The following is a 19,236-nucleotide window of genomic DNA, read 5'->3' as shown; positions in this document are numbered from 1 at the left end:
GGACCGAACTCAGTGCAGGGAGCCGGGCTCCTAGCATCATACTTATATACGATGCTAGGAGTCCCTGCCTCGCTGCAGGACAACTCTCCCGTACTGTAATCATGTTTTCAGTACGTGACAGTTGTCCTGCAGCGAGGCAGGGACTCCTAGCATCGTACATAAGTATGATGCTTGGAGCCCGGCTCCCTGCACTGTGTTCGGTCCGGTACTTGCGGCCGAAATACGTCCGTCAATTACGGACGTAATTAGTGTGTGTGCGCACATACCCTTAAGGATAGAGGCGTAACATAAACGGAATGTGCAATGGAATATATATAATCATCTCCAGACCGTGTCACTGCTTGTCAGTACCCTTACATAATCATTCACACATACCATCAATAAACTACAAGTTCCGGGATACACAGCGACGTGTAGGCACGCCTCAACGTAATAAACCAATAAGAACTGAGGATAAGTAGGAGTTTTGATAGTGGAATGAAACAACAGCGAGTGGCGTGAAAAGCACACAGGTTAGTGTTATACACGGGTAATACTTGGAGCGAGTGGGGCGACCGCCTGGGACCCACGGCCCCTGGACTCAATAGTATGGCATTAGCACCCAGCCAAGTGCAGCTGCCCACTGTGACTTGGGGTGGGAGGGAGCTGATGGCGGAGCAGAAAGTCATTAGCTCCTTGCCCCGCATCTACTCGTAAGCTACCGGCTGGTCTAGTCCTTCGGCCTACGGGACACCGGAAGTACGCTGATGTCAGAGTGTGCTACGCGGGTATAGGGCAGTATGTATATAGCAGTGTGGCGCTGAGCCGGCGGCACAGCATCGTGCAGTTCACAAAACCTCCGCAAGGAGGCGTGACTCCCGGCCAGTGAACTGCTGCTACATGTGCTGCACCTGGAAAGTTCACGCAGCGATAGTCCGGAACCGATCAGTGTGTATTCATCCCTGCAAAAAATAAATGTTGTACGTGGTATCTGTTATGAAACCGATCTGTCATGGTTACTTTATCTATATATCAGCTGCAAATTATAGTTTGTCCCTTGCCTCCATAATCAACAATTACAATGGGAAATAGTGGTTTTCACTCGAGAAGCCTTCAGTCTTCATTAGGGATAATCTATCAGTATACTGTGCAGCTGTCCAAATATAAGGCCCTGTTCACACGGAAGAATTTTTGCAGCGGATTCCACCTCTCGTTCTTGTGGTCCGCAATTGCGGCCCCTGCACCTATCCGTGTAAATCACGGTCGTGTGCATGGGGTCATAGAGAGAATGGCTCTGCAAATATACGGTCGTGTGCATGAGGCCTAAGGCTGGGTTCACACGACCTATTTTCAGACGTAAACGAGGCGTATTATGCCTCGTTTTACGTCTGAAAATAAGGCTACAATACGTCGGCAAACATCTGCCCATTCATTTGAATGGGTTTGCCGACGTACTGTGCAGACGACCTGTCATTTACGTGTCGTCGTTTGACAGCTGTCAAACGACGACGCGTAAAAATACAGCCTCGTCAAAAGAAGTGCAGGACACTTCTTTGGACGTTTTTGGAGCTGTTTTCTCATAGACTCCAATGAAAACAGCTCCAAAAACGGACGTCAAAAACGCTGCGATAATGGCGCGAAAAACGCCGCAAAAAATGCGAGTTGGTCAAAAAACGTCTGAAAAGCAGGGTCTGTTTTCCCTTGAAAACAGCTCTGGATTTTCAGACGTTTTTGGTCACTACGTGTGCACATACCCTTAGGGTAAGCTCCCACACAGCGAAAATACTGTGTCATTTCCACAACCGATTTCAGAAAATCCGCCGCAAAATACAGTGGCAGCAAAGTGGATGAGATCTGAACAACTCTTAGGGTATGTGCACACACACTAATTACGTCCGTGATTGACGGACGTATTTCGGCCGCAAGTACCGGACCGAACACAGTGCAGGGAGCCGGGCTCCTAGCATCATACTTATGTACGATGCTAGGAGTCCCTGCCTCGCTGCAGGACAACTGTCCCGTACAGTACGGATTTCCCTATTGAATACAAAGGGAGGTAAAACCCACAACAAATAACAGATGTTGCGATTCTTGTGGCAGACTGCAAAAAACGCAACTCGGGGAAAAGCAAAATTATACTTCTATTACTATACGAGACGTCTGTTCTTCTTCGTCAGACCGGTCTCCTGAGATGACGTTTTATCCCATGTGATGCAAACGCTGCAGTACAGGATTTCCGCAACGGACATTCCGACCGAAAAACTGCACCTCAATTTGGTATGGTTCTTCTGCTGGAATTTCCTACGGTGACCAGGGTGGATACTCTGTGTGCTCCCCCCCCCCCCTTTATCAGCCTGCAAACTAGGCTGGGTTCCCACAATGCAGATCTTCTGCAGACTTCATGTATTTTTTTAAGCCAAAACCGAGAATGGAACCTAAACAGAAAAAATATATTGAGAAAAGGTTTTGGCTCACAAAATGCAGGTAAAATCTGCACTGTGGGAACCCAGCCTAATTTGCAGGCTGATAGTGGGCAAGTCACCCACCCCCACTAACAATCACATGGGGGGGGGATGGAGGTTATATACAGGAATGTGCGGGGGAGGGGGGTAATACACAGGGATCACATGGTATATGCATCGATGATGGGGTAATACACAGGGATGATATAACCCCATCGTCCCTGCATATAACCCCCAACATCCCTGTTCATAACCCCCAAAATCCTATACCGGGATGATGGCAGTTCTATACAGGGATGTTGGGGATAATACACCGGGATGATGGGGTTCACATTCGGGGATGATGGGGATCCTGTATCCCCATCATCCCTGTATTTATATAACCATCGGGGCGCGTGGAGATTGAGGAATAACAACGCCACCCCCTTCTATATCAAAGAGTAAAGTACTAGCACAGACGACGCTCCGTGTCTTTGATCAGCCAGCACTTCCGGCTGAACAGAGGCGCGGCGCGTCATCAACCATGTCTACAGGCAGTGCGAGAGCTCCAAGAGTGAAGGAGGAGAAGGCGTGGACGACGAGACAGGAGGAGGAGGGGGTGTGTATTATGATTGATGATGATCCATTTCTTTGCTCAGCCATCACTTCTGGCTAAGCAGAGGTGCGGGGCGTCATCAACTAGGGCTACAGGCGGCGGGACCAGAGGAGGCGGAGCTCTGAAGAGCTCATGAAACATCCGGCCGGCCCACTGCCTGTAAATGTAGTTGATGACGCGCCGTGCCTTTCTCAGCCGGAAGTGCTGGCTGAGCAAAGACACGGTATGTCACAGGAAATAAAACCTTTACCCTGGGTGCGGTCATCAGACTGTAAATAGACATTATACTAGAAAGTTACTTATATATGTCCAATTAAATTAAAATATAAATAGAATTTTATTCCTGGACAACCCCTTTAACTTTTTTTTTTTTTTTGGGGGGGTGAAATAAAAGAAGGAATTTTGCTGTTCTTTGCAGTTGTGTGTGTTTTTATTTGTGCCACTGGGGGACTTCACAATGTAATCTGATCACAGATCTAAGGCTTTGATGTACTTGGTATACCAAAGCATTATTTGCCTGTCTGTGTAAAATTGAGAGGCAATCTTTTAGGCCATTCCTCTGTTTACTCCATTACTGATGGCAGACCTGGGGTCTTTGTTAGGGCCCTCGGCTGCAATGGTTACCCGTCGGCACGTCGTGAGTGTGCCGATGGGGTGATAGAGGTAGCTCCCTCCCTCTGTCGGACACTATAGATGTCACCGTCGATATTGACCGCGGCATCTAAGGGGTTACTGCGGGATTGGAGTCCTCTACAATTGTGGCAGGAGCCAGGCTATATATAACTGCTGTGCTCCTGACGCAGATCTCGTGGGTACAGTGACCGTGTCCATGAGATCCTAGTGATGGATATATCCGTCCCTATGCAGGAGCTAGCCTCTTAATGTGCAGGATATATCCGCCACTCGTCATTAAGCGGTTAAACACATGAAGGTAAAACATTAGTATGGGTAACGCATTACTTGTGGTCTCGCTTAATCAATCTAGGCATTGCTGAAACAGGTGGGTGAATGAGCCAGGTCGACAAGGTGCTGCAGTAGGCCCCATGCACACAACCGTAAAAAATCTCAGTAATACGGTCCGCAATTATGGACCAGCCCAGTTCTGTTGGCCGTGGACACCTTTCCGTATCGCTACGGATAGGTGTCTGTGCCATAGAACTGTGTCGGGAATTATGGATAATGTCCTACTTTTTGTTTTTTACGGGCCATGCTCCCATTCTTTTGTATGGGAGCACGGCCTGAAAATGCAGCCCGCAGCCAGCCGTGACGGCAATCGCAGGCCGTGATTATGTGCACGGCCGTGTGCATGAGGCCCTAGGGCCTGTTCACATCAGTGTTGCCTTTCCGTTGAGGTCAGAGCTTTCTGTCGGCGAAACCCCTCAACGGAAAGGCAAACGGAAACCATGTTTTCCGTTTGCATCACCATTGAGCTCAATGGTGATGGATACTTTGGTGACAAACGGAAACCATTAGTATTGTGAAAGGGTTCTGTTTTTTTTGACAGAATAAGGCTGGATTCACACGAACGTTGCGTTTTTGCGCGCGAGAAAAACGCGCCGTTTCGGTTGCGTTGGAGTTGCGTGTGGCATCCGTTTGGGCAGCGTGATAGCGTATTTAACGCGCGTATGGCATGCGTTTTTTACGCGCGTCAAAACAACGGAGGGTGGAGTAATGGAGAGGGCAGCCTACAAAAAGACACCTTCTCCAACACCTGCTTGCTGTGAGCACATGTTCGCATCAAGATTTCACGTTACCTCACACTTTGGCCCGTGTTTGTTGTTTTTGGGTGGTTTTACAGGTTAAAAAACTACTATTGCTGCAGATGTCAGTTTAAACTGTGCGCATGTGCTCAGAAAGTGAAAAGCCACTTCCTGGTTTGTAGTTGTTTTGTCTAGTCTGTGCAACTCATTTACATAGACTTAACAAGTGTTGCGTGAAAAACGCTGTGCGTACGGAGGTGCTTCCGTGTGCCCTGCGTTGTTTTCACGCACCCATTGACTTCAATGGGTGTGTGATGCGTTGAAAACGCTGAATCAACGGACATGTCGTGCCTTTTTGGCAACGGAGCAACGCTGCGCAAAAACCACGCACATGTCTGCACGGCCCCATAGACTAATATAGGTCCGGGCAACGCGCGTATTTTACGTTTGTCTGAATAAAGCCTAAATAGTGCAGTCGGCTGGACGTATGGAAGACTGTGACGTATCCCACTGTATGGGCCTACACAGTCCACTCTCTCTCACAAGTGCCTGTGTGGAGGGCAAGCTGAGGGCCCTCTTCATGCTGCTCAATGACGAAGGGGAAGGACATGAACTGGGTACGGGCACTGTTGTGAAGCTTTGTAGAGTGATGGGCCTACTGATGACGGGCAGGCTGCTGGGACGTATATTTGTGAGTAACCCGCCTGCTGTAGTTTGTTTATGAGGAAGAGCTTCCACAGCCTGCTTGAGAGGGGGCCTTTGTTGCGCAGTCATGGTAAGAGCTTTCCCGACAAGATTAGAGCTGTTGCCTGGTGATTGTGTGGGGGAGGGGGGCTTGGACAAAAGCCATGATCCCAGAGAGCGTGCGGGCAGGGGATGCTCAACTGATAACTGTTCATATATGGACAGTTACATCACTGGCGCTTCCCCAACGTATATGTTTAACGGAGGCCTGTGATGGAAGCTATACAGTGGCATCCATCGCCATAGGCTTTTATGAAATCTATGATGCCTCTGGATAGAATAGCGTAGTCGTCACTGCTATTCTACACAGAAGTCGAATACTGTATGCTATGCTCTTTTGAGCTCTGTCAGTAGAATGGTTCCCTATAGGCACGTTTCAAGTATGAACTTTCAGACAGATAAATCAAACGTACAGGGAAAAAGCAGTGTGAACCGAGCCTAACTGTTTTTTGTTTTTTTTACATTTTAGACATGCCTGAAGGTCCAGAGCTTCACCTGGCCAGTCTCTATGTTAACAAAGTATGCAATGGATTGTGCTTTGGGGGTAAAGTGGAGAAATCGGCAGTAAGCAAAAATCCAGAGGTGCCGTTCAGCTGTCCGGCGTACACCATTAGTGCAGTGTCTCGGGGAAAAGAGGTGAAGCTGATCCTCACGCCTGTGGCCGCTGCAGGTGAAGTGGCCTGTGTTGTCATCAGATTTGGTATGTCTGGAAGTTTCAAGTTCACCCCAGAGGATGAAGTCCCAAAGCACGCTCACCTGCGCTTCTACACTATGGATGTTCCCCGGCAAGTTCTATGCTTTGTAGACCCACGTCGCTTCGGAAGCTGGGAATATAACGGTACATGGCAGCCGCAACGTGGGCCTTGTGTGATGATGGAATCTGAAAAGTTCAGGTGCGTTTGTTACAATGAAGTGTCGTGTTTTTTGTTTAGTGCGTTCTACTGTCGGTCCAGTTTGTGTCACCACATATGGGCACTGCTAACCTGCGATAACCCACCCCACTTATTCCAATTCGGGCATATCTATGATAAGTGGCTGCAAGTTATCTGTGTTAGTCTAAAATCCACCTCCTGTCTTATAACAGGCTGAGATTGATGCTTTCCCCTATGCCTTACACTGAAACTTTGCCTGCTCATATTTGCTGTTGTTTATAAGGCAATCTAGTGAGATAAATGAGGTTCAGTAAGGGAGTAGCCTGGAGGACTACTTTAATAGTAATGACATTTGTTCTTGCTTGTGAGTTAGTATATGTTATAAAGGGTAATTGATCACATATTTTCAGAGACAATATTTCCGACAATACAAATAGTTTTTTGTGGGAATAATTGTTCACATTGTGGTAAACATCTGTTCTATATACCGCCTTCCCGATGAGCGCTCTGGGTAGGAAAAAAAAAAGAGCTCATCCCAATGGATAGACCTAGTTTTGTATACCCGTATGTTGAATATTCCTGCCACCTCTCCTCAACCATCTGTAGGTAGTCTTTTCTAAGAAAATAATGTAGGTGGGCTCACCTCACAATCCATGTGTTTTTTTGTTTTTTTTTGTAGTCCTTCAGTTTTTGGGGTGTATGGAAGAAAACTTGTGGGCTTCCAGGGGTAATCCGCAGTGGTAAAGAATATTATCCAGCACCTCCTTAGACTTATCTCCTCTGTTTTAAATGAGTTGCCAATAAAGTAATGGATTTTACACAAGGAGGAGCTGGATAATATTTTTGGGTTTTACCACTGCGTAGTCTTTTCATTAAAAAGCCATTCACAGCTAGGACTGGGCGATTATGATCAAAATTACGATTAATTGAACATGAAACCTGGATTAGGGTTAATGAGGGATTATTTAGGCCACACCCATCTTTGCATGCTATGCTATTGAATTAATATTTATCCCTTGATCTTGTTGTAAACTTCTGTATATAATATATCCTCTGACACTGCCCTCCACGATGAATAATGCCCCCTATAGCTGCCAGTCACACTGTATAATACAGCATAACTGCCTCCATACAGTATAAAGTCCCACATAACTGCCCTCACACTGTATAATGCCCCCATAGCTGCCCCCACACAGCACCCAATAGTGCCTAATAAAATACATACTCCCCTAACCCCGTTCCAACATCGAGTGGAGGAGATCTCTCTGCTCCTCCGGTCTGTGTGGCTCGGCACAGACAGGCGTGATGACATCACTGCCTCGTGCCTGTCTGTGCCGAGCCGTGAGCGTCCGGCAATACATAGTGAATTGTAGAGCAGGGACCATACAGCTCCCTGCTCTACCGTTGGATTCAGCTGTATCTGCGTGCTGAGGACGCAGAAACAGTTGAAACCAGGAAAAAAATTGAAGAAACCCAAATGCGCAAGATGATGTGTATTAATTGCGTTAAATTTTGGTTATTTTTCGATTTATTGTCCAACCCTATTCACAGCGTCATGTTGTCTGTGTAGACCGTTTCATAGTAAGGTTCTTTATCGAGAACCAAGCAGGGGACCGTCATATCCCATGTGTTCTGGCATGAAAAAAAAGAACACACATCCTATAGGCTTTTTTTTCTTTTATGTCTCCTATTATTTAGCAATCTTATCTGACGTTTCCTTATTTCTCTATAGGGAGAATGTTTTAAATCACTTGTCTGATAAAGCATTTGATAAACCTATCTGTGACGTTATGCTGAACCAGAAATACTTCAATGGCATTGGCAACTACTTACGAGCAGAGATCTTGTTTCGGTCTGTATATTGGAGATTGACATTAGTAGCTTTACTTGTTTTTCACTTTTCCTATTCGTGGGTGTTCCTAAAACTAAGTTCCATATTCTTTCTTGCCAGATTGAAGATTCCTCCATTCATGCCAGCGCGTGCGGTCTTGGAAAGTGTGAAGGATCAGAGTCAGGTCAGAGACATTCGGAATCTGGTATAGCAGTATGTTTGGATTTTTAACCAGTTGAATTGCAGTCGCCGCTCTGTTCTCCTGCTATAACTGTTAATATTGATATTGTATTATTGACGGAATAACTTTCTAAAGCATTATTGCGGCCTCCTCTGGAATATGCAGTTCGATTCTGGGCACCGTACTAAACCTACATTATCCAGGCTTACCAGTATTAAATACCAAAGACCATGTCTTACACATTAATAAAGAGTAACTTTTTCTAAATAAAATTAGAGAAAAAGTTAGTTTACCCCCAAAAGCAAACCAGATGCAAACATAAAAATCGCCCTGGGGGGGATCAACCCATCACAACATGTCAATAGTACTTTGTTCATATCTGCGTCAGACTTCCGTTCATGGGTTCCGTCAGACCTTTCCGTCAGGGGAACCCATAAACTGAAGCCATAGCTTTCCGTTTGCACTACCATTGATTTCAATGGTAATGCTTCCATTCCAAATGGTTTCGGTTTGTCCCCGTTCGGTTTCCATTTTTTTTGGCAGTATCAATAGCGTAGTCCACTGTCCTATTCCGCCCAAAAAAAATTACGCAGATATGAACGAAGCCTAAGTCATTTGTAACTTGATGTATACCAAAAACTAGGCTATATATCTAGAATAAAGCCTTCGAGTAGCAGACCATAATAAATGTTACATGAATTACCTGTGGTAGACGAAGGTTGTGAAACGAGCGTCGAGGTGCTCCATGGGGTGACTTCCCCCATAACCTCACCATGTCCACCACAGATAATTCATGTGACATTTATTATGGTCTTCTATTCTAACATGAATGCTTAGGTAAATGTATAGAATTCTTGTTTACATGTGGATCCAGTATAGTCACCACTAGGAATCATGAGAGAAATGAAAATGTTTTACTTTTAGGCCAGAAAATATAAATACATCTTCATGTGCTGTAAATCGTGTGACTGGATTTTGTTTTGCTGTGAGGATAGATGTTGACTGGTCTATCCCATTACAGGATGGAGACATCTCTCTAAGTAAGAAAATCAAAATCAAGAAGGAAAATCCAGACTTCCTACAACTTTGCTGTTTGGTACCTATGGAGGTTATTAAATTGGGTAGGAGTAAATTGCTATTTCTTTAACAAAGTTCCGAACCAAAACATGTGAAATGTAAGATGGAATTAAGTGTCCTATCTTCTTGCTATTTTCCTTAGGGGGTAAAGGCTATGACCCGGGATCTTCAGGGGACTTCACTGCCTTTGAACAATGGCTGCAATGTTACTATGTTCCAGGAATGAAAACTCTGAAAGACCGCAATGGGAGGACAATCTGGTTCCAGGTGGGTACAAGATGTGTGGGGTGGGACATGTTGGTCAATTTGTGCTGCAAAAAATTGTCTAGTAGGGGAAGTTTATGGGTTGAGGTTGCTAACTTTGAGTTCTGATAGTCAAGTTTTCTGATGTTGTTTTGCAGGGAGAACCAGGTCCCCTTGCTCCAAAAGGTAACTTTCTCCATACCGTTTTCTTCTGTCATTTGCTTTTCTCATTACTCCATCTGTTCAGTTCTCATAGAAAAAAAAAAAAAAAAAGATGTTTAACTATAGTGGGATTGACACCAAAATCTTTTTAAAGACTAAGTGCACATGTGCAACTATTCCTTTTTTCAATAAGAATCCATCAAATAGCCCTGCGTATAAATTGTATGCACAAATGATAGGATTTGTGTCTCCATGGTAACGGACTACAAATGAAGTCTGATCCTGCAGTCGTATATTACTCCATTCCACCGGTACCTATTTTACTGTCTGCAGGTTAGCAAGAAGAAGGGGCAGATGGAACGGTGTAGCACATAAGACTGCAAGATCAGACAACATACATTATACATTTGCACAAAATGCTTTTATTGAATTATCTAACTTTTTAAAAAAGAAACCATAACCTGTTTGAGGGCGGGGGAACGTGAGAACAGGATGGAGCTTTGGACGTAGGAATTAGTAGTAGTCCAAGAGTTGGATCACGGTAGTCATTTTTGAAGATCTTCTTCAGTCGCCAGACAGAAATGGTAATTGATAGTGATGTTAAATATGCATGTTTCATTCTAGCTCCGTGAGAGGGGTAGTTGGAGATATGCGAATCTTGGTCCTGTATGCAAACTTAGTGTCATTCAAGCTACAGTGTTAAAAAGGCACTGCAGCATTTTTTTTTTATTGCGTATATAGTACAGTATGGGCCATTTATTATAGAACAATGTACCGGCTCTTGTGTATCCCTGTTCTAGTTAATGTGCTGTTTATGGCTGGTCTTCCATCTTGGTTTCCTTTTTCCCCTCTAATATGGCTCCCCTAATGCAGACTACATTTCTCATGATGCTTCTGGCTTTGCAGAGGGGGAGGGTCTCATCACACTGCACTTTCTATGCTCCTAGTCCTATCTTAAGTGCATCAAATAAAAGAGCAGTGACATAGAACGTCTGTCTCCTAATACTGCAGAGTCTCAGTATATCCTATGTGATGCAGTTTAGTCTGTCTCCTGCTTGTCTGTTTTAACACAGGAGGCAGTGAGGAGCAGCATCTCATAGAAATAAACTGGACTCTGCACACAACACTCACAGATAGTTATAGACCGTGTGAGTCAGGAGTTTTATAACTCTACATCTAATCACTGCACTCTTGCTCCCTTAGGGAAGAAATCATCTCTTCAGTAGCACTAAATGCATGGGGTGGCATACAGGGGAACAAGGAGGGTAGTGGGTCTCAAAACTGTCAGGAGAGATTTGAGTGGTGATTTAATCCTGTAGCTCACAGAAAGTCAGCCACACAGGGGAGAGTGACCCCTTATCTACACATGAGAGCATGGGTTATTGTGGTGGTCAGACTGAGATCACATGACACAGCTGCCCATAATGAAAGGGTTCAAAATGTATAGCGGGGGAAGAAACAAATGACAATGCTAGAATATTGCTGGTGAGTTAGCATGATTTGTGCAAAAAATATGTTTTGCCAGAGTGCTTTTTTAAATATAAAGCGCTCTGTCTCTTAGATAAAATCTATATGTGTTGGTGAAGTTGACAGTCCAGATACCAAGTGGTATATTGAAAGCCTTTTCAAAATTTTGTTGTGAAGTATTGATAGAGGATTCTCATAGTAGAAAGATAGTTTTTACTTTTACGTTCTGTATATACCCAGTCTATATGAAAAATGTAGGAAAGTTTGGTGAGGAAAATGCATAATGAGGGAACGTTTGGTGATATCCAGTCCTGCAGAATTGTTTTGCACCGGAGACGACTTATACGCCTACAAAATAATGAGCAAATAACACCCATTCTCATTCAATAATATAATTCATATTAGCCCTTTTAAGGACCAGGCTTTGAGGAACAATTTTTTTATTTTTTTTCAACATACAGTGAAGGAAATAAGTAAGTATTTGATCCCTTGCTGATTTTGTAAGTTTGCCCACTGTCAAAGACATGAACAGTCTAGAATTTTTAGGCTAGGTTAATTTTACCAGTGAGAGAGAGATTACATTAAAAAAAAAAACAGAAAATCACATTGTCAAAATTATATAGATTTATTTGCATTTTGCACAGAGAAAAAAGTATTTGATCCCTTTGGCAAACAAAACTTAATACTTGGTGGCAAAACCCTTGTTGGCAAGCACAGCAGTCAGACGTTTTTTGTAGTTGATGATGAGGTTTTCACACATGTTAGATGGAATTTTGGCCCACTCGTCTTTGCAGATCATCTGTAAATCATTAAGATTTCGAGGCTGTCGCTTGGCAACTCGGATCTACAGCTCCCTCCCATAAATTTTCGATGGGATTAAGATCTGGAGACTGGCTAGGCCACTCCATGACCTTAATGTGCTTCTTTTTGAGCCACTCCTTTGTTGCCTTGGCCGTATGTTTTCGGGTCATTGTCGTGCTGGAAGACCCAGCCACGAGCCATTTTTAATGTCCTGGTGGAGGGAAGGAGGTTGTCACTCAGTATTTGACAGTACATGGCTCCATCCATTCTCCCATTGATGCGGTGAAGTAGTCCTGGGCCCTTAGCAGAGAAACATCCCCAAAACATAATGTTTCCACCTCCCATGCTTGAAAGTGGGGACGGTGTTCTTTGGGTCATAGGCAGCATTTCTCTTCCTCCAAACACGGCGAGTTGAGTTAATGCCAAAGAGCTCAATTTTAGTCTCATCTGACCACAGCACCTTCTCCCAATCACTCTCAGAATCATCCAGATGTTCATTTGCTAACTTCAGACGGGCCTGTACATGTGCCTTCTTGAGCAGGGGGACCTTGCGGGCACCGCAGGATTTTAATCCATTACGGCGTAATGTGTTACCAATGGTTTTCTTGGTGACTGTGGTCCCAGCTGCCTTGAGATCATTAACAAGTTCCCCCCGTGTAGTTTTCGGCTGAGCTCTCACTTTCCTCAGGATCAAGGATACCCCACGAGGTGAGATTTTGCATGGAGCCCCAGATCTATGTCGATTGACAGTAATTTTGAATGTCTTCCATTTTCTTACTATTGCACCAACAGTTGTCTCCTTCTCACCCAGCGTCTTACTTATGGTTTTGTAGCCCATTCCAGCCTTGTGCAGGTCTATGATCTTGTCCCTGACATCCTTAGAAAGCTCTTTGGTCTTGCCCATGTTGTAGAGGTTAGAGTCAGACTGATTAATTGAGTCTGTGGACAGGAGTCTTTTATACAGGTGACCATTTAAGACAGCTGTCTTTAATGCAGGCACCAAGTTGATTTGGAGCGTGTAACTGGTCTGGAGGAGGCTGAACTCTTAGGGTATGTTCACACGGCGGGGGTCCGTAACGGCTGAAATTACGGGGATGTTTCAGCCTGAAAACATCCCCGTAATTTCAGCCGTACCGGCATGTGCAGGCGCTTGAACGGCGCGTCAATTACGGCCGTAATTAGCGCTGCTATTCATTGGAGTCAATGAATAACGGCTCTAATTACGGCCAAAGAAGTGACAGGTCACTTCTTTGACGCGGGCGTCTATTTACGCGCCGTCATTTGACAGCGGCGCGTAAATATACGCCTCGTGTGAACAGACAAACGTCTGCCCATTGCTTTCAATGGGCAGATGTTTGTCAGCGCTATTGAGGCGCTATTTTCAGACGTAATTCGGGGCAAAAACTCCCGAATTACGTCCGTAAATAGGCCGTGTGAACATACCCTTAATGGTTGGTAGGGGATCAAATACTTATTTCTCTGTGCACAATGCAAATAAATATATATATAATTTTGACTATGTGATTTTATTTTTATATAATCTATCTCTCACTGGTAAAATTAACCTAGCCTAAAAATTCTAGACTGTTCATGTCTTTGACAGTGGGCAAACTTACAAAACCAGCAAGGGATCAAATACTTACTTATTTCCTTCACTGTAGCTGTATGAGACGTATGGCTTTTTTTTTTTTTTTTCGCTACACATACATGATCGTTTAATTTATATAAATTTTTAATTTGGCAAAAATATCGGAATGTTTTGCTGCAGTATTGTTTTTTTCAGCATACAAATCATAAATTATGCCATACATTTTTTTTATTACGGTAGTTACGATACCAAATGTGTATATTTCATGTCTTGGGAAATATATTTAATCAAGTTTATTTACTGTAAAAAAAATAAAAATAAATGTGCATCTGATTTTCCTTTGTGTGAATCTTCTGGACTTTATTAAAATACCAACCAACTATATTCTAGGGAGAAAAGCGCAAATACAACACCGCTCTATGGCTATGACTGCCAAACCAATCAAGGTAATGTTTCATCAAACATGGCACGTTTAACTGCAATTGTATTTTATAGTGAAATTCCTTCAATCCAGCATCAATGAGACCTGATGAATACCAGATTATCAAATATTCAGATTTATCATACAGTCATAGAAAGGGATAGCAAACTTCAGAAAAATAGCAAAATAATAAGATGTTAACACAAATTGTGCTGCTCTAACTGGAATTTCCTTATTAGTTATCTCTGGTCTTTGGAAACTCCATATTACATTGCTAGAAACAAGTACTGGATTCAAAAAATGTCATTCTAATGGTTAACGTGCACCTTGGTCTGGGTACAAATCCTTAAAACGCTACAATCTAACTGTAAACTACAAATCGCCATAAAAAATAAATGATAAAAAACAATCCATTACATCTCCTTCTACTTTGCATTAGTCTTGATTAATCTCTCCATATGTGCAACTTTCTATATGTAGCAGAGAGATTTGTAGAGTTTAAAGATGGGTGGACAGAATATCTCCCCATGTTCCTATAGTCGGTAAAGGATACAAAATGGGTATCACTGAAAATGTTTAAATGTTGTCCACTTAGAAAGTAGAATGTCACTAAAGTAATAGGGGATTAAATAAAATGTAACTTTTAATAAATATGCAATGGCACTCAAGATGAATTGTGACTGATAGTCTATCACTTATAGACATGTCATGCCTATCACGGATTCCCTACATTGGGATATGTGATGATGAGCAGATATACTAGGGTACAGAAGAGCGTAGATCCCTTATAGATCGAAGAACTGAAACATTGTATCGATGCACTGTATCCTTACACTCAGCTAGTCTGGATTGTTTACACAATGTTAATAAATATTCTTCCTCGCACCAAAAATATTGTGCTAGATATAGACGCTATTGAAATAGCTGGCGTTCTAACTAGCCTGCCTTATACTCACTAGCCTGTGACTAATGGGTCACGATTTATTAATCTCTACTGGTGCCGGCATCTTTCTAAACCCCTTAGGTTTCATTCACACGACCGTGCCGGTAATTATGGGCACGGCCGGCCACGGAGAGCAGGCCGTTTTTACGAGCCGTGCTCCCATTATAAAGTATAGGAGCGCGGTCCATAAAATGAACCTATGACGTCCTATTTTTTTCGGCAGGTTTCTACGGCTCGGACACCCTCCCATAGACATATGGGAATTTGTCAGTCGGCCGTAGAAATGAATGGGCCCTTAATTACGGACCGAAATTACAGGCGATTTTTACGGTTGTGTGCATGGAGCCTTGGGTGTGGTATGTGTATGCGACGAGAGAAGTGTTAGGTGCTATTCAAAATACCTACTCGATTGCATGATGCCTACGTGGAGCTTCCTTTAGTCCACTGCAGTAAATTGCCTGTACTGTCTTTGTTGTGGAAGAATGTTCCTGCCGAAGCAGCGTCTCGCTGCTATAGTTAGACACAACTCCCCGCCACGTCCTCATCGTGCACGCCCATATGCTCATCAGGCCTATCAGAGGCCTGATGACGCGGGGGGGGGGGGGGGGTGGAGTCTAGACTTATCTTCTCCATCCAGCAGTCAAACAACAGTTTTTACTGTTTTAATATATTCCATCGTTGCATTGAATACTCCTGATGATCCCTCTCAAGCAAAGGGAAGGGGAAACGCGTAGCGGATGAATGCCCACAAATTATTTACCATTGTGCATACAATGTAATTAGCTGAGTCTAGGGAAACTGTATATCGTTGAGTGTACCAGTTGCTTTAGAGTAAGGGCGGTAGCTCTTCCTATGGTGTAATTCACATTCCGCTGTACCTTTGCATGTTGTCTACACTTATGCTACTCGATATGAGGATTTTTGTGTTGCCAAAATTATACAGCGCTCAATAACTTCCAAATCTAGCACAATGTTTTTGGTATGAGAGAGAGCATATTTATTAACATTGTGTAAACAATCCAGACTAGCAGAGAGTAAGGATACAGTGCAGAGATAGTGTTTCAGTCCATCGCTTTGTTTGTTTTTTTTTGTTTGGGGATCTAATTCGCTCCGTGGGCTTGATCTACACTCTTCTGTACCCTAGTATATCTGCTCATCATCACCTATCCCAATGTAGGGAATCCGTGATAGGCATGACATGTAAGGCTTCTTTGTTTAAGGGTTCTGTAGTTTTGACGGAATGAATAGTGTAGTCTACTACGGTATTCTGTCAAACCCTCTGAACCCTTGCACAACTGAGACAAAGGGTAACCATTGGCACTGCATCCGTCACCATTGAAATCATGGTTTCGGTTTGTGTCAGTCAGGGCTCCATTCTGACGGAAAGCTCAGTCGGAACGGAGCCCTGACGCAGATGTGAGCATAGCCTAAGCTATGAGTGATTGCATATCCGTCACAATTCATCTCGAGTGCCACTAGTTTTTTATTGCATATTTATTAAATTACATTTTATTTAATCCACTATTCATCAGTGACCTGATATATGCGCCACTTTGTATCCTTTAAGAGTCTTGATCTTCTTTGACTCTCATTAAGCAACTAATACTTTAATAGACCAAAAGATAGAATAGTGTCTTTATGGTAATATTTGGTTGGAGAGGTGGTGTTATTTTGCCCTCTTTATTGCCGATGGTTGGGTGCGCACTATTGATTATTTGTTTCAGGCTTGGGCACTACAGGTAAAACAATGATATTCCTCTTAGGGCGGATTCAGACGAACGTGATTTGCGTCCGTGCAACCCGTGTGGTTTTCACGCGGGTCGCACGGGCCTATACAAGTCTATGGGGGCAGTGCAGACAGTCCGTGAGTTTTGCGCAGCGTTAGTCCGCTGCGTAAAACTCACGACATGTTCTATATTTAGGCGTTTTTCGCGCATCACGCACCCATTGAAGTCAATGGGTGCGTGAAAATCACGCGCACCCCACGGAAGCCCTTCCGTGGGACGCACGTTATTCGCGCAACAACAGTAAAAGAATGAATGTAAACAGAAAAGCACCACATGCTTTTCTGTTTACAAACAACCAAACTGAGTGTCATAAAGATGGCGGCTACGCGAATAGCACGCAGCCGCGCAGCCATATGAACAGGACACACGGAGCTGCCGCGCGCAAAACTCTCACGTTCGTCTGAATCCGGCCTTAGTAGTTCACTTTTGAAAAGGATTTGCCCTTTAATTACTGACATGTCAAAAGATCATGTTGCTTTGGGATCTCAGACTGCCACAATTCTCAAAACTATAGAATGCCCAAACCATTTTGGAACCTCTGAGATTTTTTTTTTTATTACTGGAAATCTGACACTATGACCTTCAAGTCAATGATGCTCATCTTAGAAGTCTGACGCAACAATCTATTACAGTTGTGAGAAGTTTTCAGGTGCTTTTATAAAGCATCTAAGCCCGTTTGTTCTGAAAATCGCTGGTGGTGTGAGATCGTAAACTCCGCTGATGTGAACGTCTAAAATATGTCTGACATTTGAGAAGATGAGACCGCTAATTAGAAATGATTATTTGTACTCTTAGGTTGAAACTCATGCAACTAAAAGGAAAGCGATGAGGGACAAATCCACAGCTGTGAAGAAAGAATGCAAGGATGAGGTGAAAATTGAACCAGGAGTGGAAACTGCTGTAAAAGGAAAAAGGGCAAAGATAGCTGAAAATTCGACTGAAGACGCTGAAATGCCAAATAAAGGAGAGCGGGGAAAGGTGTCGCAGAGAGGAAAGAAAGCCGTAGATGACTCTAAAGGGAAGGTCAGTAGGCGACTATCTAATAGAGGCCCAACGCCAAAGACTCCATCAAAAAGAGGAAAAGCTACAAATCCGCAGTCAGAAGATGCTCTTGCGCCTAAACTCAGGTCAAGGCGGCTGAGGTCTGATGTGGTCAATCGGCCACAAAACTCTCCAAAATTGAAACCTAGCACAAGAAACTCTGGTGAGTAATGCAATACGGGTTATTTTTTACTAAAAGTTAGGGGAGCATGACCATGTGTCCACTGAAGTAAATGGATTTGTTCAAATTATTAGAAATATTTACTTAGTGCTCCATAATGCGCTTTTAACCAGAGCCAACCGCATATAAGCTACATCTTAAACATATTGAACTGTAGCTTCAAGTCGTCCTATGTTGGCTTTCCATACCATTTTATAGGCCGAATCCCTAAAACTGGTAGCAAATTTCCTAATATATTAACAGAATAGTTCCTGCTGGCAACAGGTGAAATATGATAATAGAAAAAGGAAGGAGGGTTGGTGGGGTTGCATTTTTGGCCGCCGCCCTTCCGATCAGTAAGCTGTAGGCCTCGTTTTACTACTGTCTGTAATTGAGACGCTATGGTGATGATGATTTATAAAGTTTTATACGAAGTACTAACATATTGTAGATGCAAAATGTGAAAAATTTTAAATTACGCCATAGACCTAACTTTCTATGTATTCTTTGCATCCCCAGCATTGCATATTGCAAAGAGCAAGTCATGAACACCTACTACAAGCCTGTTTGAGCGAGAACCCTGCTGTTCGCGTATTTTATGTCTTTTGTCTGAGGAATTCTCTTCTAGTTTTTAACCAGCTTTGTCCTTCAGGGAAAAAAAAAGTTATTGTGTTTTTTGTTTTTTTAAATGTTATGTCTTCTGTCAGAATACCAAATGTTTTATATTGGAATGTATTTTATAACTGAAAAATGCCTACATATTAAAATTTGTAATAAAATAAACTACAGTTTAAATGTTTTATACTATTCAACGATGTAGCATTTTGTTCGTATTTTTATTTGCGCGCTAAAAATAAATTTAAAGTGATAATTAACCCCTTCCCGCTCCTGGATGTACTATTACGTCATGGCAGCTGTATCGTTCGCGCTCCATGACGTAATAGTACGTCTCGGGAGTAACGGCCGTTTTGGCCGTCCTCCCGACACATACAGGAGCTGTGACGCTGCTGTCTTGTTCAGCAGCTGTCACAGCTCCTACAGCGGGGACCGATCGCTGTGTCCCCGCTGATTAACCCCTTAAAAGCCGCGTTCTATAGAGATCGCGGCTTTTTAGGGGTTAAGCTGCCATCGCCGGCCTGCTACGCGATAGCGGCCGGCGATGGTGACTATGGCAACCGGACA

At 43.5% G+C, this 19,236-nt stretch overlaps 1 protein-coding gene across 5 annotated transcripts; it reads left to right on the top strand.

Annotated features, from left to right (window-relative positions):
• The first annotated feature begins 401 nt into the window (after nt 1-401).
• On the top strand, nt 402-18,830 carry NEIL1 (nei like DNA glycosylase 1). Of its 5 annotated transcripts, none has more exons than XM_075855173.1 (10): nt 402-512; nt 5,950-6,373; nt 8,085-8,204; nt 8,304-8,367; nt 9,386-9,485; nt 9,584-9,708; nt 9,843-9,870; nt 14,093-14,148; nt 17,649-18,057; nt 18,574-18,830. In XM_075855173.1, exons 2-10 carry the CDS (start codon nt 5,952-5,954, stop codon nt 18,600-18,602), a joined length of 1,353 nt encoding a protein of 450 aa, XP_075711288.1. In that variant the 5' UTR covers nt 402-512; nt 5,950-5,951; the 3' UTR covers nt 18,603-18,830. The 5 variants fall into 5 exon arrangements, with proteins under 5 accessions (XP_075711288.1, XP_075711290.1, XP_075711286.1 ...); XM_075855175.1 differs by lacking the exon at nt 402-512 and adding an exon at nt 645-738; XM_075855171.1 differs by lacking the exon at nt 402-512 and adding an exon at nt 5,283-5,353.
• Nucleotides 18,831-19,236: the final 406 nt, after the last annotated feature.

This window comes from Rhinoderma darwinii, chromosome 3 (assembly GCF_050947455.1).
Source record: "Rhinoderma darwinii isolate aRhiDar2 chromosome 3, aRhiDar2.hap1, whole genome shotgun sequence".
Classification (NCBI taxonomy): domain Eukaryota; kingdom Metazoa; phylum Chordata; class Amphibia; order Anura; family Rhinodermatidae; genus Rhinoderma; species Rhinoderma darwinii.
Note: the sequence above shows the minus strand (reverse complement) of the source record. Positions and strands in the feature narration are given on the sequence as shown.